General features: G+C 42.5%; 2 protein-coding genes and 1 long non-coding RNA gene across 5 annotated transcripts in view; 1 reads left to right on the top strand and 2 right to left on the bottom strand.

The window, feature by feature from the left end:
- LOC115562466 (uncharacterized) overlaps window positions 1–10,471 on the bottom strand; it is a 38,970-nt gene extending 28,499 nt beyond the window's left edge. For both annotated transcript variants that reach the window (XR_016196157.1, XR_016196158.1), the window contains exons 1-2: window positions 10,348–10,471; window positions 10,098–10,259 (exon numbers count right to left, since the gene is read on the bottom strand). This is a non-coding gene — a long non-coding RNA (uncharacterized LOC115562466). The remainder of the gene's footprint in view (window positions 1–10,097; window positions 10,260–10,347) is intronic.
- Window positions 1–13,914, top strand: part of AdamTS-A (ADAM metallopeptidase with thrombospondin type 1 motif A) — a 39,287-nt gene extending 25,373 nt beyond the window's left edge. The window contains exons 2-17 of one of the 2 annotated variants that reach the window (XM_089256129.1): window positions 6,466–6,895; window positions 6,971–7,269; window positions 7,451–7,956; window positions 8,024–8,173; window positions 8,236–8,385; window positions 8,450–9,033; window positions 9,092–9,277; window positions 9,354–9,482; window positions 11,038–11,264; window positions 11,322–11,602; window positions 11,659–11,860; window positions 11,932–12,096; window positions 12,162–12,341; window positions 12,415–12,783; window positions 12,845–13,495; window positions 13,560–13,914. In XM_089256129.1, coding sequence (XP_089112255.1) covers window positions 6,466–6,895; window positions 6,971–7,269; window positions 7,451–7,956; window positions 8,024–8,173; window positions 8,236–8,385; window positions 8,450–9,033; window positions 9,092–9,277; window positions 9,354–9,482; window positions 11,038–11,264; window positions 11,322–11,602; window positions 11,659–11,860; window positions 11,932–12,096; window positions 12,162–12,341; window positions 12,415–12,783; window positions 12,845–13,495; window positions 13,560–13,658 — 4,608 coding nt within the window. In that variant the 3' untranslated portion in view covers window positions 13,659–13,914. The remainder of the gene's footprint in view (window positions 1–6,465; window positions 6,896–6,970; window positions 7,270–7,450; window positions 7,957–8,023; window positions 8,174–8,235; window positions 8,386–8,449; window positions 9,034–9,091; window positions 9,278–9,353; window positions 9,483–11,037; window positions 11,265–11,321; window positions 11,603–11,658; window positions 11,861–11,931; window positions 12,097–12,161; window positions 12,342–12,414; window positions 12,784–12,844; window positions 13,496–13,559) is intronic. The other variant, XM_089256128.1, reaches the window with a different exon arrangement.
- A 2,183-nt stretch (window positions 13,915–16,097) lies between these two features.
- Window positions 16,098–18,240, bottom strand: Act88F (Actin 88F). The gene is made up of 3 exons (XM_030384044.2): window positions 18,081–18,240; window positions 16,802–17,742; window positions 16,098–16,742 (listed from the first exon to the last, which is right to left on the bottom strand). The coding sequence occupies exons 2-3, from the start codon at window positions 17,724–17,726 to the stop codon at window positions 16,537–16,539; spliced, it is 1,131 nt and encodes a 376-aa protein (XP_030239904.1). The 5' UTR covers window positions 17,727–17,742; window positions 18,081–18,240; the 3' UTR covers window positions 16,098–16,536.
- Between the last annotated feature and the right edge of the window lie 6,353 nt (window positions 18,241–24,593).

Genomic DNA, 24,593 nt, shown 5'->3' with positions numbered 1-24,593 from the left:
ATAAGGCCAACGCCTTTGGCAGCGACTTGCACTGTCCAAATAAACACGCACAATTTGTAAGCGTCCAAAAGCAAATAAATATTTGTAATTTATATGTTTTTTGCACGACGCGTCGTGGGCAATCCAACAGATATACATAAATATGTAAATAAACCGAACGTGAGAATGTGCGGCGATGGGGAATGCTGAATGCACTCTACACCATCAATTTATGTTGATAACCCATATTTATATGATTCCATGTGCATACTGATTGCCACATTATATTGATTATAAATTGTCGGGGAGAGAAACATGACTAAAATATCAATATATATATCTTGTAAGATGTGTAATAAGACACTCTGAAAACTGCATGCGCATGCACAAATGCAATATATAATTATTGTTTATCTTCTCTACGGTCCTTCTCAATTTGCACACCTTAAAAAAGGCCAACAATTTATAGGTAAATATAGGGTATCAGGACAGACAATTAACTCCATAGTGCAGATAATTACATATAACGCATACGCCGCGTGCGACCATAAATTGAAATTCGCCAGCTCTTTGCTCATGTTATTTCAAGCCATTTGCGCCAAAATGTGCCAAATAAATCAAAAAGGCGGCCCATTAAATAAAGTATTAAATAAAACCTGAATAAATATACACGAATTTGCCGGCACTACTTTTACAGGCATAGCATTACAAGCACTCGGAGCTGCAGTTTAATGTGCATCGTTAAACGTTTACGACACTTCTCAGACAAGTAGAAAACCACTTGCTGGCTAACGGGATTCGGGATTTGGGATTCAGTTGTGAAGCTCCAAACTCCTTGCCCATGAGTCATGCAGCGCACTACCCGAAACATATTCCAATGTGTTTGGATATGCAAATTGAAATATCAAAGTCAAACATTGATACCCTGTAGCCATTATAAGTGGGCTAGAAAGGGTAGTTTGGTTTAAGATTCACATGGTAAACATCAGGTATATCTGTAAGCAAATAAATCTAGCTAATTTAATAAATATCGATAGCTATCGATATGTGGTTAAGACTTGGGATATCAAATCACAAAATTCTAGAAAATATATATTCAAATTAAATACAAATACACCAACATAGTGTATTGCATTGCACAGGGTATCTTCCAATCGAATAACAGCAACTAAATTACTTTCTTTTTTGCTTTAATATTTCAATTTCGTTTATTTTGTGCAAATTGTATGAAACGAAAGCTAAACAAAGTTGATTATTTTATAGTTTTAATACGATAAATATAATCGTTAATTTCAAGGTTAAACACGCAATAATTAACTCGGCGAAATTACTTTTGGGGGTCTACCTCCGGCTGAGCCATATGCGGGCCATCGACTAAGGCAACGATGATTTGATGTTGCTGCGCTGCGCTGCGGCTGCTGATGCTGGTGCTTATGCTTGTGCCTCTGCCCCAGTCTCTGCCGCTGCTGCTGCCTTTATATAAACAACTGCTGATGACGAGCCTGATGATATGGCAAGCACATGGCAGTCGCATCGCTTGTCCAGTCCCAATCAGTTCGTTGAGCCAATGGACCAGAGCTGGCCAGCCAAATGGCATTTGAGTCAATTTTGAGTCAATTTTGTTTTGCATGCATTTTGTAGACGATTTTCAATTAAGTTTTTGCCAAATGCATTTTTGTCAAGGTTAATTGATTTGTAGTTTTGCTAGCTGATGGCTTTCAATTGTGAATATTCTGAATTGTGAATTGTGAAGTTATCTATGCACTTCAGTTCAATGCTGATTTCAATTTAGATACACAATGCCAAATGCATCTTAGAGCTAAAATGCATATACGTATAGATCTGGGCAGTCATTTTTAATTAGGAACATTTCGGTCTGTGGGCTGGGAAATGGCTCACAGCGCTTACACAATTTTCTGCATTTGGCTCGTGGCTAACGGGATTTCCAGCGAAGCATTTGATGTACATAGTTTAATGTATTTTGTTCGGGATGTTTAGCCGCATATTTGTTTTCATTTTGGCTTTCGACTGTGCTTCCCACGGCCTTCGAACTTTGCATTTCATTTGTTTGTCTGCTACTGCAAACTGGCCAAAACATTTCTCAGGAAACGCACAAATGCAAAATTGAAAATATTTACACATACTTTTTCTAATTAAACGTTGATATGACTGGATTGGTTTGCGTACACAAGTTTTGTATTTAAGCCCATTGCCTTGAGTTGGGCGCTTTCAATACACTTTCCGAAATTCTTGCCAACGGTCACGCGTCGTATGCATAAAGGCACCCAAAAAGCGCACGCCCATAAATCCAAAAAGTTTATTTATTTATCACTCACATGCGGCCGCTATAAATACAATCGCGCCGGATTTCTATAAAGTGTCTGTATTTGGAAAATTTTGCCAAAAAGAAAACAAAAACATGTAAGAGTACTGAAGCCCGACTAGAAAATACCGTGAATCCTGTCCTCAACCATTTGAATTAGTCTCTTTTTTTTCGAATATCTGAGGCGAATATCGAGTCGAAGTCGAGAAAATGCACTACAAATCATATTTATGAATATAGGATTTACGTAATTAAATATTTCTTATGTAGCATATTCTTCTGTATAAACTATTATACCCACAAATTACAATTTTAGGGTATTATAAGAGAAAAACGAACATTTTTGGGAACACACGAGCCAGCAACTGCATGTTGCAAATGTAAAGTCTTAGGGGGGGAAAAGAGAGAGAGAGAGAGAAAAAGCTGCATGGCTATAATTAAGCGTGAGCTAACGGCCAGGAGAATGCAGTGAAATCTTAAACCGGCGAACCAAAATTGGCCAGACCCAGCGAATATGTTTGTAAAGGCACTTTGATTTAGCTGGCAATTAATATGTGAATACCAAATTGTAGCTGCTAATTTGCTAATTTGTTAATTTGTTGCTAGCGAGCTGGGCTCTGCGCATGCGGAGCCGCATATTGCGTATACGACGAGTTGTCGCTCTTGGCGCTCTCAAGTTTGCGCCAAATGTTTGGCAGGCGGGGCGGCATTTGCAATTAAGTCATTAAATACACAACACTAATTGAACAACAACCAACAACATTCACACAGCTACACAAACACACTGACAAGCGCACGCACAAGCCGTGTAATTAAGCGAACATTGCGCATACGCCGCATTGTTCGGGCGACACACACGTGTTTCAATTGGTCTCTCGAACCGGCCAGGCCAACCAATTAGCCAGTGCTAAAATATGTATATGGCTTACAACAAATATAGATATACATACACACACACACATATGTATTTTGCTAACTATTATCGAATGGTGGCCTAATGCGAAGCTGCGACCGCAACCACAACGGCCTTCACGCCGCTCGAGGGGACAGACTGAACGGCGTCGACGCGTCGCCGCGCTGCCTCGCGCAGACAGAGTGTCGGCCAAAAATGTAGCCATTGGCATAAATTATAGCACTCGCCACAAAACATCAAGTAATCGACTGACACACAATTCTTCTTGCCCATTTCCAGCACTGGTCGATGGCAAACCGGTTTTCACGTTGCCCTCCGACCACTCAGATGTATCTAAAGTGTTCTTCTTGGCTGTTTGATTCGCTTTCTTCTTCACCTGCGACTTTATTTATAAACCTATTTTTTTCCGATACGGCCAATTAGTCAGAGGCCAGGAACCACTTTGAACTAGCAATAAATTATGTGGATTATCTATGTATTAAGTGGATGGTATGAAAATGGGACAGGCATCCACTGCTATCAAACAGAGCGCTGATAAAAACAGAGCGCACGCACTGCATATTTGCATATATTCATGAGGCTGCTAAAAAAAATAATATAAAAACAAGTTAATAAGCAGCTACCCGAGCAGCAGAGGGCCAGCACACAGATCAACCGAATGGCTCTTTAATTAAATACATAAAGAGCCACAGATTTGCATTGCAAATGGCATTTGGCCATTTAAGCATCGAGTCAAATTTATGATAAGCCTCACACCAAATATCAAAATTCGCTCGTGGATTTCGTCTGTATTCAGCCGACTCGAATTCTATAGAAATTCCTTAGCGTGGAGCATTCTGCGAAAGCCAAGCAGCAGAAGACAGACCCACTGATAACCCTGAATGTTTGCCAACTCTACACACATTATCAGTGCTGACTGATTGCAAATATGTTTTTTATCAATCTATAGTGAATAAACACAAGATTTTTGTGAATCAAGTGTAAACAAAGTTCGACTGAAAAGTAATCACATATATATTGTGCAAATAGAAATGAAAGTGTGTGTGTGCCAAGACTTTTCGTGACTAATCAAGTTTTTGGAATCTTTATATTGTTAGCAATATGCCCCAGAAAAGTAGGCAACTATTAAAGGGAAACTATCGCATTGAATAAGGAATTAACAATGCAAACCACATTTCGAATATTTTGTTGCTAAGATAAAAGAAGTAAAACAGCTCTAGTTAGGGTATTAACTCCGTCATATTTGATGGCTATGCAAATTTGATGTCTATGCATATATGGACAAATATTTGCATGCATATCTTGTATAGATATTTAAGAGTTTTTATACTTTTCCGGTAATAAAAATGCTTTCTGATTGTGACGTTGCTAAGATGTTCCTCATCTGACTCCAAAAAAAAATTCTATTTAAAAGCAAAAATTCGCCAACCGACGTCAGTCAAGGCTCGAACCTCGGTCTCCCCATTCAGATGCACCGCCTTTACTCAATACGCAGCCAGCAATCCAATTGCGATGCTACAAGTAGAATCCAAAGAGGAATCTAAGCAAGCGCATGCATCGGGATTATACGTAAGCGAATCGCCACGTGCTTTAGCTGTCTGAATGCAAATTCATTGAACTCAATCAAAGTCTATAAATATATTGGCTACACTGGCAACTGAACCTCAAATCCGAGAACAGACAGGCAGTTCGACAGATGAAGGCTCCGATTCATTCAAACCAGAGCACAACATCTCTATATTCCGAACTTGAATTTTCAATGGATTTAGGGTATTAAAATAACGCACATTTATATAGTATGTGGTATTCGCAAATGTGCGCTCGTTAAATCAAAAGCTGTGCCAATTTAATGGCTCATCATTTCGAACTATTTCCAATAATAGCTAACGTAAAAGGTCAATGGCGATACGAGCGTTGCGTTGCGTTGCGTTGCGTTGAGTTGAGTTGTCATCGAGCTGAAGGTTTTACGTTTCCATAATCGTAAATTGTGGCGGAACGCAGCGGAAATCCGTGGACACGGGTGCGCCTTGGCATCCAGTTTTGGAATAAAAAGCGCACATAAAAGAAATGAGGAGAGACACGTGCGATGTGTCCGTCCATTTGACAGATGCCTCGCCGGTTCACAGAGTTCACAGAGCAGCCGTCAAATTATGTAAAATGCGTCATTATTGAGCCAAAAATGATTTGGCAACTAATTTCGCGCATATTTTTGGCGAATTTCAATTAAATTTTCGACACCACATTTAAAAGCCACATTGATCACGATACGCTAAATGCACAAATTTCACAAATTCGCGGCGCCCAAGAGGTGCAACAACAACAACAAAGCCACCAAGACAAATTAAAGCCATCACATACATAGGTATATCTATAAATTGTTTGCTCGCGGGGCACTTAGCCGTTGCTTCGTTTCATTTCGGTTCCACCTCTTCTTTTGTTTATTTATTTTATTTATTTGCTCTTGGCACACTCGCACATTATGGCACACCGGGCAGCCCGTAATTTATTATTATTATTACATTATTTGACTGCAGCCAGCCCAGAGGAATCGAAGAGCATGCTGGCGACTGGGCTGCGAAGTTAAGACTAAATTCCATTTATTGAGTCACAGCCTGCATGGGGACTAACAGTAGTTCTGGACACAGTCTCGTGTCTACAATTATCGAGTAGGCGATAAATCGATATTTAAAATTTCAGCCACTTTATTACATTGGGAGACACAACACATGCAAATAATTCCAAATAACTTTTAGCTTATATATAGAGAGAGGCTTGAGCTGCTCTAGCTCTAGCAATATATTCACCTACAGCTCCTATTTGGCAAGACTTTTACTGCTGCTGATATATGCTTGAATATATTTGAAATATTTTCGCTTGCTTTGCAACCTGTTGATGATGCAGCACAGATGGCCAAGGCAGCCGGCCGTCAGTCGATCGATACACAATAGTTCTATCAGAGTGTATATCACGCAAATCAATGGGTTCAACGGCCAATCTGAAGCTGTTAATGATAGTGTTTACTTATTTGCGGGTGACTGGAACGTGCCCAAGTCAGCCAGCTCTGCCGCCGACTGGGCCCCGAGCGCTGCAATCGGCCGTTGAGATGTGAGAGAATGCCACTAACTTTCAACTTTCGAGCGTATCGTGAGCTCGACAAACGATATTGCATTTAGGTCTCGCCATAGCTCTGCCTCTACCTCTGACTTTGACTTTCTTCTCAACTGTGTGTCTGTGTTTGCATCTCTTGCAGCTTGTGCTGAAGAAGACCTGCGAATGGTGGTTCTACAAGCATAAAAATATCCACAACATGTCGACACACTGGCGCCAGCACGCGTTAATATGGATCAGCGTTGCGCTCTTGCTGAGCCTGTTCGGCCTCTTTATCTTCTTCATTTGCGGCACGCCCAGCGATAGCAGTCCCAAGCGCCTCTATGAGGTGGAGGAGCCCATGAACTTTTTGAACGACACGATTATTATCAACCCGAGCGATGAACGCGTTACGGAAAGCGGCTACAAATTCGATAGCCTACAATACCCGGAGGGCGACAATCTCAGCGGGTTTGTAACGCCACAAAAGATACACAACATTAGCCTCAATGCCGAGGATATGCTCTACGAATCGAAGCGACAGAGCAGCAGCAGCAGCAGCAGTAGCAGCAGCAGCAACAGCAGCCTGAGGGGTAAGTGGTTCGCCGATAACACTGGGGCTGAGGCACCGTCTATAAATGCGCCTGGCTATGTATGCATCGTTGCAGATACGACCTCGGCCTTCAGCATGACGGGCACGTTCCGCAGCCAGTCCAGCCAGATCTGGGATCCACATCCGGAGTACTTGCTGCACGTGTTCGGCAAGGTGCTGCACCTGATGCTGCACCAGGACACCTCGTTCATACCATCGAACACACTTCGAGTGATTCGCATACTGAACAATCACACCGAGGAGTCGAAGCACGAGCCGGAGGAGGAGAGCGGCCACTTTCTGGGCTGCTATTACAAGGGTTACGTGGATGGCGATAATCAATCAGCGGTCGCCGTCTCTCTCTGCGGCGGCATGGTAAGTCAATGACAGCGCTAAGCGCGAACAGGTGCCAGGTGGCTGAGATCAGCTGGAGCTGAGACCTTCAGAAAGCCATTTGCATGAAATAAACATTTCGCAAATTATGCTTATCAATATATCGCCGAATATGACTACTAATTAGCTTATATGCAACTCCTGCCCTGCCCCTATTCCACAGACTGGTTATATAAAAACCAGTTTCGGCACGATGCTCATTCAGCCGGTCAATCAGACGGACAGCGACCAGGTTTTGCATCGCGTCTGGCGGCACTCGCAGCGCAGTCCTAGACACGCTGTCTCCGATTTTGATCTGGAGCTCGCGGCGCTCGACATGGCGGCGAGCATGTCACAGCGGCTCACGCGGCAAAAGCGCCACTTTCCGAATCAGGACAGTCAGGTCTACACGCTGGAGGTGCTCATTGCCGTGGACAGCACCATGGTGCAGTTCCATGGCCAAGACCTCAAGCCCTACATTCTCACACTGTTCTCGATCGTATCGAATATCTTTGCGGATGCCAGCATTGGCTACTCCATAAAGCTGTCGCTGATCAATCTGCTCCAGGTCTACTCGGATACACGCAACGGACCCGAATATGCCAGCTCCAACAACGACAAACTCAATAGCTTCTGCGGGGATCTAGCCCGAAGAGGCTATCACTACGACACCAGCATACTTATCACGCGGTAATGGAATACCCTACGAGTCCCGGCGTAGTCCCCCACTAATCCCTCTCCCCTTCGTCATTCACAGGGATAAGATTTGCAACAATGAGCGAGACGAGCGCTGCAGAACTCTGGGCCTGGCCGAGGTGGGCACGCTGTGCAAGGCTCGCTCCTGCTCCATTGTGCAGGACAATGGCCTGGCCGCCGCCTTTACGATTGCCCACGAACTGGGCCACATGTGAGTCCAATTGAGATTGCTAGTGTTACTCCCAGATTCTAGCCCAATCTTTGTCTCTTTAGCTTCAACATGCCGCACGACGATGACGACCGCTGCAAGCCGTACAACATGAAGTCGGGCACGCTGCACATCATGTCCAGCGTCATGGGCGACAATATGTATCCGTGGTCATGGTCCAAGTGCTCGCAGCACTACGTCTCCGAGTTCCTCGAGTAAGTACTTATGCAATGCGCACACAGAGCAGATCCATTTCAAGTTTGATTGATTTCGGTTTAGGAAAATGGACAAGTCCTGTCTGGAGAACACGCCATCCTCGTACATGAGGGAAGAGAGCAAAAAGCAGCCTGGAGAGATCTATTCGCTGGACCATCAGTGTCGTCTAATACATGGCAACCAGAGCACCCACTGCTTCTCGGAGGTGGAGTGCAAGAAGCTTTTCTGCAACGCCAACACGCATCCGAATGGACTCTGCCGTTCCAGCAACTTGCCCTGGGCAGATGGCACGCCCTGCAACAGCAACAGCAAGAACGGATTCTGGTGCCAGAAGGGCAAGTGTGTGCCACGCTCGGGCAGTGGGCTGCGCGTGGTGCACGGCGGCTGGGGTCCCTGGGACGCCTTCACGCCCTGTAGCCTCTCGTGCGGCGGCGGCGTGCAGCACTCGCGCCGTGAGTGCAACAATCCGGCGCCCGAAAACGGGGGCAAGTACTGTGTGGGCAGCCGCAAGAAGTACCGCTCCTGCAACACCCACAACTGTCCGCCGGGCACCGTCGAGCCGCGCGAGCAGCAGTGCTACGATATGTACGGCAAGAAGAAGATTCCGGGCGTGAGCCCCTCCTCCAAGTGGGTGCCGAAATATGGACGTAAGTGCATTCGAATGCCAAGCGAGTCACATTCCCTAATCTACAGTTCAATCTACAGTGAATACCCATGAGATGGACAAGTGCAAGCTGTATTGCCGCATTGAGGACAACACCGCCTACTTTCTGCTGAAGGACGTCGTCACGGACGGCACCAACTGCAACGTGGACAGCTTTGACAAGTGCGTCAACGGCATCTGCCGGCCGGCTGGCTGCGACAACGAACTCAACTCCATTGCCAAGCTAGGTAACTAGTCGCCGTCGTAATTAAAGTCAAAAATCTGAAGTCATTAATGTGATTTGATTCATTTTTTGCCATACAGACAAGTGCGGTGTTTGCGAGGGACGCAACGATACGTGCGAGGAATACACCGGAAACGTGTACGTCTCCGATTTGCTGAAGCAAAAGAAACCCTCACAGAGCCTCTTCTATGTCGCGACAATACCAAAAGGTGTGTACCTACAAAAGTTCTTACTTCTATCGAACAACAAACTCTCGCTGGTTGTCAAGCGGTAAAAAAGCAACCTAAGAATATAACAAGTTGGTTGTTCGACTAACAGATACCCTAAGCTAACCATGTAATAAATAAAAGCTTGACTTGGATCTCATAAAATATATTCATCATAATGAACTCTGACTTCATGAGTAAATAAATTTATCTATTGATCAGGAATATATACACTAGATATAATCAGCTATGCTTGTTACCTACACTCTAACAAAATCAATATAGCTTCAATTCTCATTCCCAATGAGTACAAAAGTTATAAAAAAAATGTAGAAAAAATTTCAAAATAAAATTTTTGGCTAATGATTTGATGAATGAATGCTAATGGTAAGTGTTTATGCGTTGCGCGACTTAATGTGCTATTAAATAGTTTTTATTAATTCAATTTTGATGCCCAATTGAGTCATGGGAAGCCACGCCCTTAGCCCAAAAATCAGCTAAAATTTACATATGCACACATACACATATACAAACATGTACGTACATGTGTATATACTTGTTTATGCATGTAGTGGTTGCATGTTTTTTTTTTTTTTCTCTTTTTTTTTTTGTACTCACCTTGTTAGCTGGAACACGTAACTCGTGTCGCTTGCTGCTCCCGGCTCAGATCAGCTGTTGATCTTCCCAGTGCACCTAGGCGCCTCACGTACACACTGATTGCTGGTTAATCGACAGACGGGGCATTGGCGCCGGCTCAAGCCGGAGGTCGCCAGCAGTTGTCTATAAAAATTGATTTGAATTGCAAAGCTCTTATCAAAAAAAAAAAAATAATAATAAAAATAAAAACAAAATTGCAGTACGAACATACCTTTTCCATGCACACACACACACACACACACACTGCACTAAATCAATAATTTTTATTATTAGCACGTGAAACATTCATTTACAAAGTATTTAAATTCATATGCAATTTCATTGAGAACCATTAATGAACAACTTTTAGACAAGCTAAATTTTTATATCCGGTCACGTACACGTGTTTGATTTATCGTTTACACACTTTTTATCGAGTTCAATCGGACTCGTTTTCCTTTTTTTTAACATTCTCTGTTACTTAGCAGAGGAAATGACTTTTCTAATTGTTGGTGGCAGGGCTGCATTTAACAGCTTTATAGCTGTCTCTCTCTATCTCTAACTCTTTGTCTCCGTATATCATTGTCACTTTCTTTTTGTTTAGCTTTTTAGTTTAAATTCATATTTTACGAAAACTCGTTTAATATGTGAAATATTTGTTTTTTCATCATCGATAATAATCGATTCTCTTAGTTCGTTTTTTAGGCATAACGTAAATACCATAAAAGCTAGCGGCTTTAACCTGTTGTTGTCGAATTTTCATACCAAGGGTGTATACTAGTCGTAATCTATCCTCTAGAGTAGACTCACTTATATATTTGAATGATCCAAAATCGATAAGCATCGTGATTTTAAATACATATTACATATATATATTACATATATTGTATAATGTATATTGCTTTGTTTTTTATTCATGCAGGTGCCTCCAATATTGTTATCACACAACCCGGCTATCCCGATCAGAACTACATTGTGCTGAGCAACGACAATCATGATAATCTGCTGAACAACGACAAAGTGGTAACGCCCTATCCCAAGAAGACCACCTATGCAGGCGTGACACTCGATTACAATGGCTCCAACAGCACCGTGGAGCGCGTCAACTCCACCTACTCATGGAAGCTGACCCGTGACCTCATAGTCAAGGTAAGGGGAGTCGCATTAGGTTTTGCATTGTTTGGCTAATTATCTGCGGGTGTTTAGGTCATCTCGATTGATCTGAGCGCTGCGAAGGATCAGAATACGGTGCTCATTTCGTACACCTACACTTTGGACAAGCCGTTCATTGCGGAGGCAGAGGTGGAGATCTATCGCTGGCAAATGCCAGCTTGGAGCAGCTGCGACTCGCTTTGCCAGGGCACAATGCATCGCCAGGCCACCTGCATAAGCACCACCCAGGGCCTAAAGGTGTCCTCTCAGTTCTGCGAGGAGTCGGCAAAGCCGAAGGCGGAGTCACGCAGCTGCAACACGGACTGCATCCTAACGTGAGTGGCGACTGGGATTACCTTCAGCTTCGATAGCTAACCTAATCCACATTTAGATTGAACACGACGAGCATATCGGAGTGCTCCGCGGCCTGCGGGGAGCTGGGCGTGCGTGAGAAGACCTTCAACTGTATCCAGACATTCCCGGATATTCAGCGCACGAATATCGTGGACATGTCCTTCTGCCAGGCCAAGTTCGAGGTGGTGCACCACGAGAAGTGCCGCGAGGGCTGCTGGAACTACACGGACTGGTCAACGGTAAGTCGACATCCGTTAACTGCACTGATCACAAGGCATATGCAATAATGTATTTCCACTCAATGATGCAGTGCACCAAGACCTGTGGCACGGGTACCCAAGTGCGTGAGGTGCGCTGCTATCTGAACCATACGCCCGTTAGCGATGAACTGTGCAATCCGCGCACCAAGTACGCACTGAACGACCTGCTGCGCACCTGCAACATGGAGCCCTGTCGCTTTTATCCGGATCCGATGGTGAGATTTGAGGCCGCACTGCAAATGCAATTGCCATACATATATCTGAAATCATAATTCTGTAGATAAACCAACGCTCCGTGATCGCCTGGGTGACGGGAGAGTGGGGCGAGTGCAGCGACTGGTGCAAGATGAACCGCACCGTGACTTGCATGAGCAGCTATGGCGGCTACTGCCCCAAGGATAGGATGCCCAAGGCGGCGCGCAATTGCTGTCACATCAAGTACGTCAGCGAATGGGAGAAGGTAAGAAGAACGGAGCACAGCTCGGCACGGCAAACGAGACGAAATTTAATATACCAAAATTAACTATGCCTAGTGCTCGGTGGAGTGCGGCTCGGGCATCAAGCGCAAGCTGCAGAAGTGCGCCCGCGTCTACAAGTCAGAGGTGCGCGGTACGCCCAAGCGGCGCGAATACGTGGCTGACTCGTTCTGCAAGGCGTTGGGCGTGCGCAAGCCATCGCTGCGCAAGTCCAGCAAGAAGTGCTTCATCAACTGCAAATGGGACGTGTCCGAGTGGACGCGCTGCACCAAGGACTGCACGGAGGAGTACCAGACGAGGTACGTGCACTGCGAGGCGTGGCCCGGCAACAGGGTGGACGACAGGCACTGCGATGCCAAGAAGCGACCGATCCACAGGAAAATATGCACCAACTGTGCCCGAGTTCGCACCAAGGTGACCAGACCGGTAAGAGGCAGAACGATCTATCGACCAATCATTCTTAACTCGATTTGCTTTGGTGTTCCAGTGCGACTGCTCGGGCTACGAGCAGCGACGCAGCTACTACTACGACTCGAAGAACCGCAAGACGAGCAGACTGTCGAAGGTGAAGTGCACGCCGCCGCCCAGCTGCCGGAGGAGGAGCATCAGCGGCACCAATCAGACGAAGGCTGTGCAGGTGCGCCGCGCCCAGACCTGCGCCGATGTGCAGCAAATGTATTCCGTCTACAAGGATGGCGAATACACGCTGCAGGTGGGCTCACGGCAGGTGCGCATCTACTGCCATCAGATGACCAGTCGGACGCCGCGAGAGTATATAACAGTGAAGCCGCAGGAGAACTATTCCATCTACTATGAGTACAAGACGCGGCTGATCGACAGTTGTCCGCCGGCCTCGAGAGCCCACGAGTATGCCAACGATCAGAACTCGGGACGGACGCACTTTTCGAAGCTGCGGCTGAACATCAGCAACCTGAGGATCATCGAGAACGATTTCGAGTTTGCGGAATCGAGGGGTCAGCGCCAAGCGCTGGGATCAGCCGGCGATTGCTACAATCGCAACATGAATTGCCCCCAGGGAGACTTTTCCATCAGTCTGGAGCATACGGGTTTTTCCTTGCGTCCGGGCACCGTGTGGAACACGTATGGCAGTCGTGCGGTCATGCATCAAGCCCGCGGGGTAAGCCTCACCGCTGAGTCAACCAAAACAATCAGTTACCTAACTAATCCTATTCCATTTGCAGTTCGACACAGCCTCGGCGTCACGACGAGCTTTTTGTGGTGGCTTTTGCGGGCGCTGTCACATATCACCCGCGTCCGGACTGTACGTGGATGTTCTGTGATAATGCGCCCGCAGCAATTGAAAGTAGAGCATATGGGTTGGACCCCTTGTACAAAGAGCTCGCGCAGAAGCATGCATAGCAGAAAAGTTAGTCAACAAAAAAGTTCCATATGGACATCCAAGACTCTCCGATATGCCGGGCAGCGTAAGCGCGTCGCCAGGCATCGAAGTAAGTATAAAGCTGTTTTGGAAGATTTCCGAAACAACTTTATACTTTCTTCGGTGCCTAACCAGTTGCCTATGCTGCACGGAATACCGGAGAGTTTTCTAAGTTTTCTGCCGGACGGACTATCCAGAAGAAAAGCTGTCGCTGCATTAGGGTATATTCCAGTGGAGCACTCTCCACTAGAGCACTCTCACTTGTTTATTGTTGGTCGGGGGATTTGAGCCTTGGGGCGTTTACAAAACTAGCCTCAACCCTTAGATGTTTTAACCAACGGTAAACTCAAAAGAAAAGACAAAGAGAGAGATAGAGAGACAGCGTAAGCAAGGCTAGTGAGCTCAAGTGAAATCGCAGTTGTTTTCATACTCATTCACGAGAGTGACATGAGTATATTGGCTTTCTGCATGTCCGTCTTGCTGTCCGTCCGTCTGTCCGTAGAAGTGAAGAGCTAGAATAATGTGATTTCAATCTAGATATGCGTTAATTACGCTACTTCAGGCTCGTTCTAAGAACTGGCCCAATATTATTTGTCTACGCCCAGTGGAGCCGTGCCAAATCTGGAATAACTGCATTCTCTTCAGTATTAGAGCTAGAAAGTCAAAGCTTAGCGACTGAATTGCTGAGAGCATCCTCTATTAATTTGCACAACAAGAATTTGTATACATGTATACCAATTGAGGGTGTGCCGAATCAGAAAATGGGATGTGAATGAGTATTTTGCAGGTGGTAACGCCCGAATGCAATGTTCTCACTTCTTTGAGAATTGTTGCTATGATATGCTTGTGCATTAACTCTATATATAAGGTGTCCAACCCATCAAAATGCTCTATGATTGGTGCTGTTGCCCAAATGGCTGGGCCTCATGAATTTTTGGTGCTTATATTATGAGAATCGATTATGGTCGCTCGACTCTAGTGCATTTAAACAGTTTGTTTTGCCACACCTACTATCTAAACTGCACAAAACATACAAATTGAATAGTATTAAAACGATATACACGCATGCTTATACACTAATACAAGCACAAACACACACACCCACACATGCACACACGTACAGACCTACACTGGAAATATATTTAGTTAGCTAGTTAAATTACTAACGACTTTTAGAATAACAAAAAAGAAAGATAAAGTATTTTCGAATCTCAGTCGGGCATTTTTGAGAGCTGAGTAACGCCCATCGAAATGTTATATTAATCGGACCATAAATGGGTCTTTAAATATATATGAGATGTCCAATATTACGTGGACAAGAAACTGCCTAAAAAAAAAACTTAAAGCTGCAAAAAAAAAATATTATAATAATGCAAACAAATTACAAAAATTTAGTGAAAGAAAAAATTTAGCATATTTCATTGCCATTCATAGAAATTGTAAGAAATTGTAAATATAGAAGCTAACACTAGACTACATAATTAATGCTATTGAAATCCTATGTGTTCTGAGCAAGGAGTGTTTTAAGTGGAATCATGTCACGGAGTTTGTTAATCTAATTAACATTAAAAAAAAAAAATTAAAATGAAAATCTAAGCACAATTGGCTTGAATTACCTATATGAATATATAGATAATCATATAACATATATCACACCAAAAAATTAAAAAAAAAAGAATAACAAAAGTCTTAATTCCGTAATTTCTAATAATATTTGACTCGGGTATACAGGCTACTATATCCGAAGTTTCAATAGAATAGAAAAGAACCCTTCGATATTCAGATATTCTTAATGAAAGTGTAACACCTTAAGTTAACTAAACAGAGTGCAATGCCGCCTTATACAATATTTGTATATCTATGACTAACTTTAGTAAAGTAATTAATTGTATGTACGATTAAATGTGTACTATATGTATGTATATATGACTATATATATGTATGTATGTGTAAATTTACCTATACGTACGTACGTTAACTTGAAACAAGAATACTCATACTTAGGAATTTCGACACCCAATCCAAAAAAGCCAGAAACAGCAGATGTAGATCCTCTCATGATTACCTAAACCCGCATTAAATGTCACTGCCAAATCAATTCATATCATTGACATGAATAATGTAAATCCTCGCTACAACCCCCCCGCCCCCTGCCCAATTAAATTTTAATGTATTTTGGTATTATATATATTAATTAATTGATTAATGTTTAAACATATCTACAACAGTAATTTAACCTATGTAAAAAAACAAATTGTTAAACCGAAAATGATATTCATGTTGTTAACAATATAGTAGAAGCATATGTAATTGAAATAAAAAATTGTCTTTATTGAAAATGTTTATAGTTTTAATGGAAGATATATATTTGGCTTTAATTCCACTGACTACGATTAAAAGCTCATTCATATACAGTTTAGATAAGTTTATAAAATATTTAAATATTCTCGCACTTTCAGCAAATTTCACGCACAAGTTCTTCAATGTGAAATTCGCCTGTGGTCATATTATTTCTTTGGTTTCCTTTTTGGGTATATGGCTTGAAGAGTGTTTTGTTAGCCTCTTGTTGTTGTTGTTGCTGTTGTTGTTATTGTTTTGATCATAATGATTAAGTAACGCTAGATTGTTGTTGTTATCCTTGTCTTCTTCTGCTTCTATGCTGGTTTGGCCCAATGTGCAGCGCGCTGGCGTTGGTGAAAAGCTCGCGGCCGTTGGTGTTGGTTTGTGACTTTGCTAGCCTGGTTGTTGTCTTTGTTGATCTTTCGCTGCGCGGGAAAGATTTAAAAGCACTTGCGGTGCACAATGCCAGGACCAGACTCATCGTATTCCTGCTTAGAGATCCACATCTGCTGGAAGGTGGACAGAGAAGCCAGGATGGAGCCACCAATCCAGACGGAGTACTTTCTCTCAGGTGGCGCAATGATCTTGATCTTGATAGTCGATGGGGCCAGAGCGGTGATCTCCTTTTGCATACGATCAGCAATACCTAACATAAAAGAGATATTAAAATTGGATTCCCAATTCCGGAGAGTCGTAATCTTTTACCTGGATACATGGTAGTACCGCCGGACAGCACAGAGTTGGCATACAGATCCTTGCGGATATCGACATCGCACTTCATGATCGAGTTGTAGACAGTCTCATGAATACCAGACGACTCCATGCCCAAGAATGAGGGCTGGAACAGAGCCTCGGGGCAACGGAAGCGCTCGTTGCCAATGGTGATGACCTGGCCATCGGGCAACTCGTACGACTTCTCCAGCGAGGTGGAGGCGGCAGCGGTGGCCATTTCCTGCTCGAAGTCCAGAGCCACATAGCACAGCTTCTCCTTGATGTCGCGCACGATTTCACGCTCGGCAGTGGTGGTGAAGGAGTAGCCACGCTCGGTCAGGATCTTCATCAGATAGTCGGTCAAGTCGCGGCCGGCCAAGTCCAGACGCAGGATGGCATGGGGCAGGGCGAAGCCCTCATAGATGGGCACAGTGTGGGAGACACCATCACCGGAGTCCAACACAATACCAGTGGTACGGCCGGAAGCGTACAGGGAGAGCACAGCCTGGATGGCAACGTACATGGCTGGCGAATTGAAGGTCTCGAACATAATCTGAGTCATCTTCTCGCGATTGGCCTTGGGGTTCAGTGGGGCCTCTGTCAATAATACTGGATGCTCCTCGGGGGCCACGCGCAACTCATTGTAGAAGGTATGATGCCAGATCTTCTCCATGTCATCCCAGTTGGTGATGATGCCATGCTCGATGGGATATTTGAGCGTGAGAATACCACGCTTGCTCTGCGCCTCATCACCCACGTACGAATCCTTCTGACCCATGCCCACCATCACACCCTGGTGGCGTGGACGACCCACAATCGAGGGGAATACAGCACGGGGGGCGTCATCACCAGCAAAGCCGGCTTTGCACATGCCCGAACCGTTGTCGATAACCAATGCACCCGCATCATCGTCACACATTTTGACAGTTGTTTATCTGCAATTATAGATGAGATCGTTGTACAAAGGACTTGAGATATAATATACATATATAGGACAGAATTTATAAGCACTTTTGAGAACTGCTACAGTGAGTGCAAAAAGTTCCAATTTTAGATGACATAATACAATTTCTGATTAGAGTCTAAGAAGTTTTGTTGCAAAATGGATTTTAATTATAAATTGAAGATTTAATCTCAAATTGAAGCCAATATTTTGTATCACATATTCCACTTGCAAATGGTTTTCGAATTTTAATCCATGTGTAATCCTTTGAGTTGAAGAGTCGCACACACACACACACACGCCCATACACTGCACACAGAGTACACACACCTTTTAGGCCAACGAAAGGAGTAGATGAAAATTAAAATCGCACGTTCGATTCTTGTTGGCTCCTAGACTCAACAACAAATGGCACGCGGCTGGCCAATTGCTGTCTTTATATCGAAGGCTCTCGCATCGGGGAATGCCTAATTGAATTGAGAACTCAATTAGTTGGCAGCCAAGCAGAAATTCGCTGGGAGAGCGACAGAGAAATTGAGTAGAGCGAAAGCGGTGCCACGCATTCAATGTGAATCGATCCATATAAGCCGTTTTCCCAATTGTCGAGCGGCCACCTTCGGCTATATGCGACAGCTGTAGACGCTACAGTCTTGACCTGACTTTGCATGCAGGCGCCATGAAAAACCTTTGAACTTTTATTTATTTTATGATTATTGATATCATCTGAGAGACAATAATCATATTGTTGCTTTGCCCTATAGCCCAAATATGCAGCTAATTGTAGGGTATATGCAGAGAGTTGTAGAGAGAGAGAGAGAGAGAGAGAGAGAGAGACGGTGACGCACTCTGCAGGGCAATTTGATTGCGAGCTATCCGAATGACTGATAAGCAAATATGCGTGGCCGGGAGAGCACGTCACTCGATTAGTCGATCCCCCTGCCCCGCCTCCGCCTGCGGTACACGTTGCAGGCGGCGCCGCACAGCTAGTACGAAGATACTTCACCTCGTTGCCAATTCGAAAAATAGAAACGAACCTTAGAAGGACCGACTGATGCCGCAAGACAATTGGCAAATTGTGGACCCTGAGCAGATAGAGCAGGCCCGATAGTGAGAGAAAGAGCAGGAGGGCAATAGCCAGGGACGCAGGCACGCAGCACCGCTGCAGCGTGGCAGAGGCAACGGCAACGGCAACGGCAACGGCAACGGCAACGGCACCAAAATAGACGCCGTCACTGCACATAGACACCTATAAATCAACATCAAGGTTATTATCCGCGAGAGCTTCTCGAGGAAGCATTGGTTCGGCCCGACGAAGTTGCGAAATAGCCGCGTCGCGCATCTGCATGCCAATTAATTGAATTTTACCAAAATCAGCCACAGAGCGCCGAGAGATGCATGTGAATGCATTTTTTATTGTCTAGGTATTTGAATTTCTCACTGCATTTTTTCATAGATGTTTCTTGTGCTCTTTTTTACTCGTGCCATTTGAATTTGTCCTTTTATGCAGATTTAGCTTCGTTCGTTGTCTTTGTTGCGTGGCAAGATATTTATATAAATTTACAATGAGTACTTATATATAGCCACAACTGATCCGAAAATAAATGTCAATTGCTCGGAAGTGATTTAATGCAATTCCCCACAATCCGTAACTTAATTGATTTACTATTAGTTGGAATCACCCAATGCTCTATCTAAAATGAAATCTTTGACCTTTTGCGTTCATAATTCATACGTTAAATTGACGATACGATTCTCAATATTTACTAATATCAAAGAAGTTTGTTTGGTATTTTCTGTGAATGTTTTCTTTTTCACTTGGGTTATACTTTAGATCAATATACTATATGGGCTATTTATAGTATTCAGTTATTGCTTCATTGGCCTATAAAAATAGCAAGTGCTGCGAATCATTAAAGACTTTATGCGCTAAGAGCTTGAACTTTTATTACAGCATTGTCATGAATCAAATGTATAGTACAATTAATAGAAATTTTTGTCTACATACACATATATATTGAAGACACTATGAAATTTTCTTTGTCTTTTTAAAAGCCTTAATATTGAAATAATTAATAAATATTTGTATATATGTTATTTGGAAAATAAATCAATAAACTGAGAAAAAATACTTGTTATTTATGTATTAAAGACTATAAAATATAAATAATATAATAATGCCGCAAGCATCTACTGGACATAGCAAATTTTAGTTTTTCAAGCAAATTAATAAAATTATTATTTTATAATTTATTAGCAGATTCTAGAGTATTTAATGTAGACATAGAAATATATAACTAATTCCCAAAAAATCTATAACTAATTTCTCGAAAACAAAAAACTACCTCTTGTTGATATTATAAGAGATCGCAAAAAAAAAAAAAAAAAAAATATATATATATATATATATATATATATATATATATATATATAATATAAAAAAAAATATATATATATATATAATATATAAAAAAAAATATATATATATATATATATATATATATATATATATATATTTAAGAATATTATTATTAGCTTCCAATTGTGTTTAAATATTCAAGTACAAATATTACTGATACTGATAAAGTCTACTGATAGCATATTAGTTTTAGCTTAATCATCTATGAATAAAGTAGATTGCATTTTAGTTTTAGCTAAAATATTTCTCCCATTGCAATTGCCAAAATAATGATAAACTTTTATTTTATTGACATAGCAATTAAAATGAAATTATGCCTAAAAGTATGCAAAGTTTCTAAAATTACAATAAAATCGAAAAAATCTTCATATATGTATGAAGTATTCTTAAACATAGAATTGAATATAAATGCGTTTAATATATGCGTCTAGCGGAACTATACAAATCTTTTTCTTTTACAACAAATTAAAAGTCAAAGACAACTAGAAGAACACTAAACAAGAATTTGGAAGCTTCTAATTAGTGAGCTCTTTGGTCCCTCAACTAAAACTGTGTATTTTATATTTACTTAACGCATGACTAAGTGAAAAGTATAAATATTTAGTGCCAGTGTTAATATGTAACTGTCAGCAAAACAATAATGATTCCTTACACAATTTGAAATGGTTATACAAGCTGGTGAAATTGAGGCCTACAAGCAAATTGGTCATAATATACGAGCTGAAAAACCGCAAGAGAATATTTTGGGCAGCGACAGCAGCAACGGCGGCAACAGCAGCAGAGGCAGGGCGGCCCAAAACAATGGAGCAGTCACAGAGCGCAGAGCACAAAGCGCAAAGCGAAAGCTAAGCGAAGCGAACGTGCGCCAGACCCAAACGAAAGACTTAAGCCACGAACTTGCGCTGTGGGACTCGCACTGGGAGCCAAGCAGAAGTAGAATGAGCCAAAGCAAAAGCCAAATCAAGTTTTGTGACAGCAACTGCGACGCCGGCCGCGACAGCGGCAGCGGCAGCGCTTGAAAAAGAAAGTGCAAGTGGACGCGGATGCTTTAAGTATTCCATCAGCGTGGCTCTGCGTGCGTGCGAGTGTGTGCGTGTGTGTGTGTGTGCTGTAGTTTGATTCTTCTTATTTTGTGCTGCTTGGTTTTTTTTTCGATTTTGCTGTCTGAGCCGAGCGGCCGTCGAGTCCAAAGCCAAGTTCGAGAGCGCGTTGGCGATGACGAAGACGGCGAAGGTGAAGGCAGCGGCAACGACAACAACAACAACAACAGCGACGACGACGGCGACGCCAGCAGCGACGCTGACCTACTTCCACGCTCTTACAATCAGAATGTTTTATGTTTCGATTTTATTATTTTATTTTTATTTTATTTTTTTGTGTAGTGTTCGTTTCGTGTATCTTTTCGATTTACTGGCCACCAGACGTTAACCAAGCTGTCCATTTATATGTGTATGTGTGTGTGTATGTGTGTGTGTGTGTCTGTGTTGGTGTGAAGTTACTTTTTCTTTTCTTGCGTTTTGGCTGCTCTCAATTGTTCATGCTGTTTGGTAGGCCTATGAAAGATACACGAGAATCATTTCATGCCATGACTTTCCAAAAAAACTTCGTTGTATTTTATTTTTGGTAGTTTTATGTGTGCGTAACTACGTCTGTATGTGTAACAGAATTTCACTCGCTTCTGTACTGCTCGCATATAGATATATATATAGATATGAGTATTTATACGTTTTCTTCAATTACTTTCTCATAAAAAGAATTCTCCGTCTTGTTAACTGGGCGTGTACCATTGCAAGACTCGAGACGATTAACTTTTTACCAGCACTGCTAAACCATCTAAAATCTGTGGCTTATCCTAAAGCTGTCGCTGCCAGACTTTAGAGGCCATGGAGGAGCAGCTCCTCTTGAATCACCTATATACTTTTTATAAGCTTTAATCTTCTCATATGTATATCTACCGTCATTTTGCCCCACTGTGCGTTGCTTACCAGCTGCTGCTGCTGCTGCTGCTGCTGCTGCTGCGGCTGCCGCTGTTGCATGACATAAACTTTCGATTGTCTGACTGGGTCGGTTCGTCACATAACTGTTGCTCCGTCACATTCACAATCTTCTCGTTCTTTTCGGCATTTTGTGGCTTCCATCGCCATTTGGGGCATGGGGCCAAAATGGGTAATCGGGTCAGGTCTCGACGGGAAAAGCTTTCAAATTCATTTCACTTAAAATTCTTCAAGCTTAATGTTTTCTTATTTTAAGATTTTTAGTCACTCGCCGGTGGGCAGGTCTTTACGAGACTTTATGAAATCCGAGGTTTGAAATCGGAAATCTGAAATCTCGTTTCATTCAATTTACAACTTTCGTGGCTTATTTCTTACATTTGTCAGATTCTGGCATTTGGTGCTGCTTTAATGCGCTTGGAATTGTTTTGATTTTGGTTTTTGTTGGTGTCTCCGTTGGTTCTTACCCATTTCTCTTTCCTCTTTCTTTGCGCTGCTGGTTAATAATTTTATGTTAATTATTAAAAAGTGAAAATAGCGTTTTTTTTTCTTATACTTACGATTTTGGGTCTCGAGCTTAATGCGACGTCTTGTGATTTTGTGATTCATTAGTTCTGGCTGGGGTTTATATAATGTATGGCTTGACTGCTAATTAAGCATATATTTGCCAACTGAGATCGTGTGCTAATTAACATAAATGCGAAATACTTAGTGCTGGCAAGTAACGGGTAATCAGGTTAAGTATGAATCGATTAATATTGAAGACGTAGGATTACAAATGGGTCGGCTTGGCTTGCTCAACCTCGCGCTGTCAGATGAAGAGGCTCTACGGTGAGTGATCTGTGAGCGTATTTAAAACATAACTTTCACCCAGATGGCAGTAAGCGCGGAATAACGGCATCGGTATTACCATCAATCGGTCCAACGGATGCCGCTGACCACTGGCATCATAATGTGTTGATGCATCACAGCGGATTATCAAGTACTTATGTGAACTCACCTGCACGTGCATAGCACACACACACACACACACACACACACATACGTGCACACCCACAGATGCGGGCACATGGACGCTGTGCCATGTGCATAGAATTGAAAATGTCTTGGAGTTTGAACAAAAGTTTTACTCGATTGAAATTCTCCAGCGATTTCACGAGCTTGGGAAAAATCTCAAAAGAAAGAAAAAGCTAACGAAAGACCAACAAAACTAAAGTAAGAGTGCTTTAGTTGGCGCTGCATGACTAGATAATACCCTGTAGCTCTGATCGTAGCTCTTTCACTCGATAGTTTTTATTGCCTTAAAGTCTCATGAATGGCTTTTTTGTTTCCTCTTAAGTATATATATTTTGAAAGTAACTCTCACATCGCAAACTTAAGTGCGAAAGTCTCCTTCAAAGTACCAAAAACAATTACATCTATTTGATAGTAGTAGTAGTGAAGTATCTGCTAGATAGCTACATAGAAGTTTGAACTGAAAGAAAAATATGAAAAAATTGATAATGTAAAACTGATTCTCAATAAAAAAATACAATACTGAGCAACTTTACTTTCAATGCATACAGGGTATTAAAAGAGGCCTATCAAGTACTGGGAAAATTCAATTGAAGCAAGAGAGAGATGGCGAGAGAAAGAGAACCAGAGAGATGCACAAGCAAGAGTAATGAAGGGGTGGAGAAATGTGAGCTATGAAACAGCAGACGGCTTCTGCATTAGAAAGTTTTCTACAACAACTACAACAACAACAGCAAAGATAGTAACACCAGCCGCACAAACGACAAAAGAAGCAACTGTAAGTGCAGAGCCAACAACAACAACAGCAAAAGAAAAGAGCCTAAACATCAAGATACTTTTAACTGACTCGAAGCCGTAGTCGTGGTCGTAGTCGGAGACTGAGGCTCAGACTGTAACTGCAAATGGTCGAGCCTCGATCTTGAAACGCTCGCTGAGCAGGCCAGACCAGAGCAGCAAACTGCAACTGAATAGATTTTACCAAATGCAAGCAACAAATACACAAACACACAAACACACACACACACACGTATAGATTGAGATACATTTGATTTTCTTGGTGCTCCGCTTGGGTGTTTGTTTTTTGGGCTCTGGCTAGCTGATGCTTTCAGTGAGCAGGCAATTAAATGATAATTAAGAATCCATTGGAAATTTCACTCTTCTCTTCTCGCGCATAATTAGCCGTGCGCTTGGCTTTATGCAAATAAAAGTAAAACTGAAGCAACAATGGCAAAGCAAATTACTTACGCAGAAGTTACAGCGAAAACAAAGCCAACAACTACAACAACAGCAACAAAAATGCACAAAAGAAAAAAGTTTAAATTATATAATTAAAAAATACAAAAAAAAAAAAAAAAACGAAATACAACAAAAATCTTGACGAAAATAGACGAAAGTTGTAATTTGCAGCTAAGCAACGGCAAA

This window comes from Drosophila navojoa, chromosome 2 (genome assembly GCF_054131105.1).
Source record: "Drosophila navojoa isolate 15081-1374.11 chromosome 2, UAZ_NAV_1.0, whole genome shotgun sequence".
Lineage (NCBI taxonomy): Eukaryota > Metazoa > Arthropoda > Insecta > Diptera > Drosophilidae > Drosophila > Drosophila navojoa.
Note: the sequence above shows the minus strand (reverse complement) of the source record. Positions and strands in the feature narration are given on the sequence as shown.

Excerpts from the sequence above, each read along its gene's own strand:
- Act88F (XM_030384044.2), bottom strand. The coding sequence starts at position 17,726 with ATGTGTGACGATGATGCGGGTGCATTGGTTATCGACAACGGTTCGGGC. Across the intron at positions 16,743-16,801 it reads CGGTACTACCATGTATCCAG|GTATTGCTGATCGTATGCAA; the intron begins GTAAAAGATTAC and ends CTTTTATGTTAG.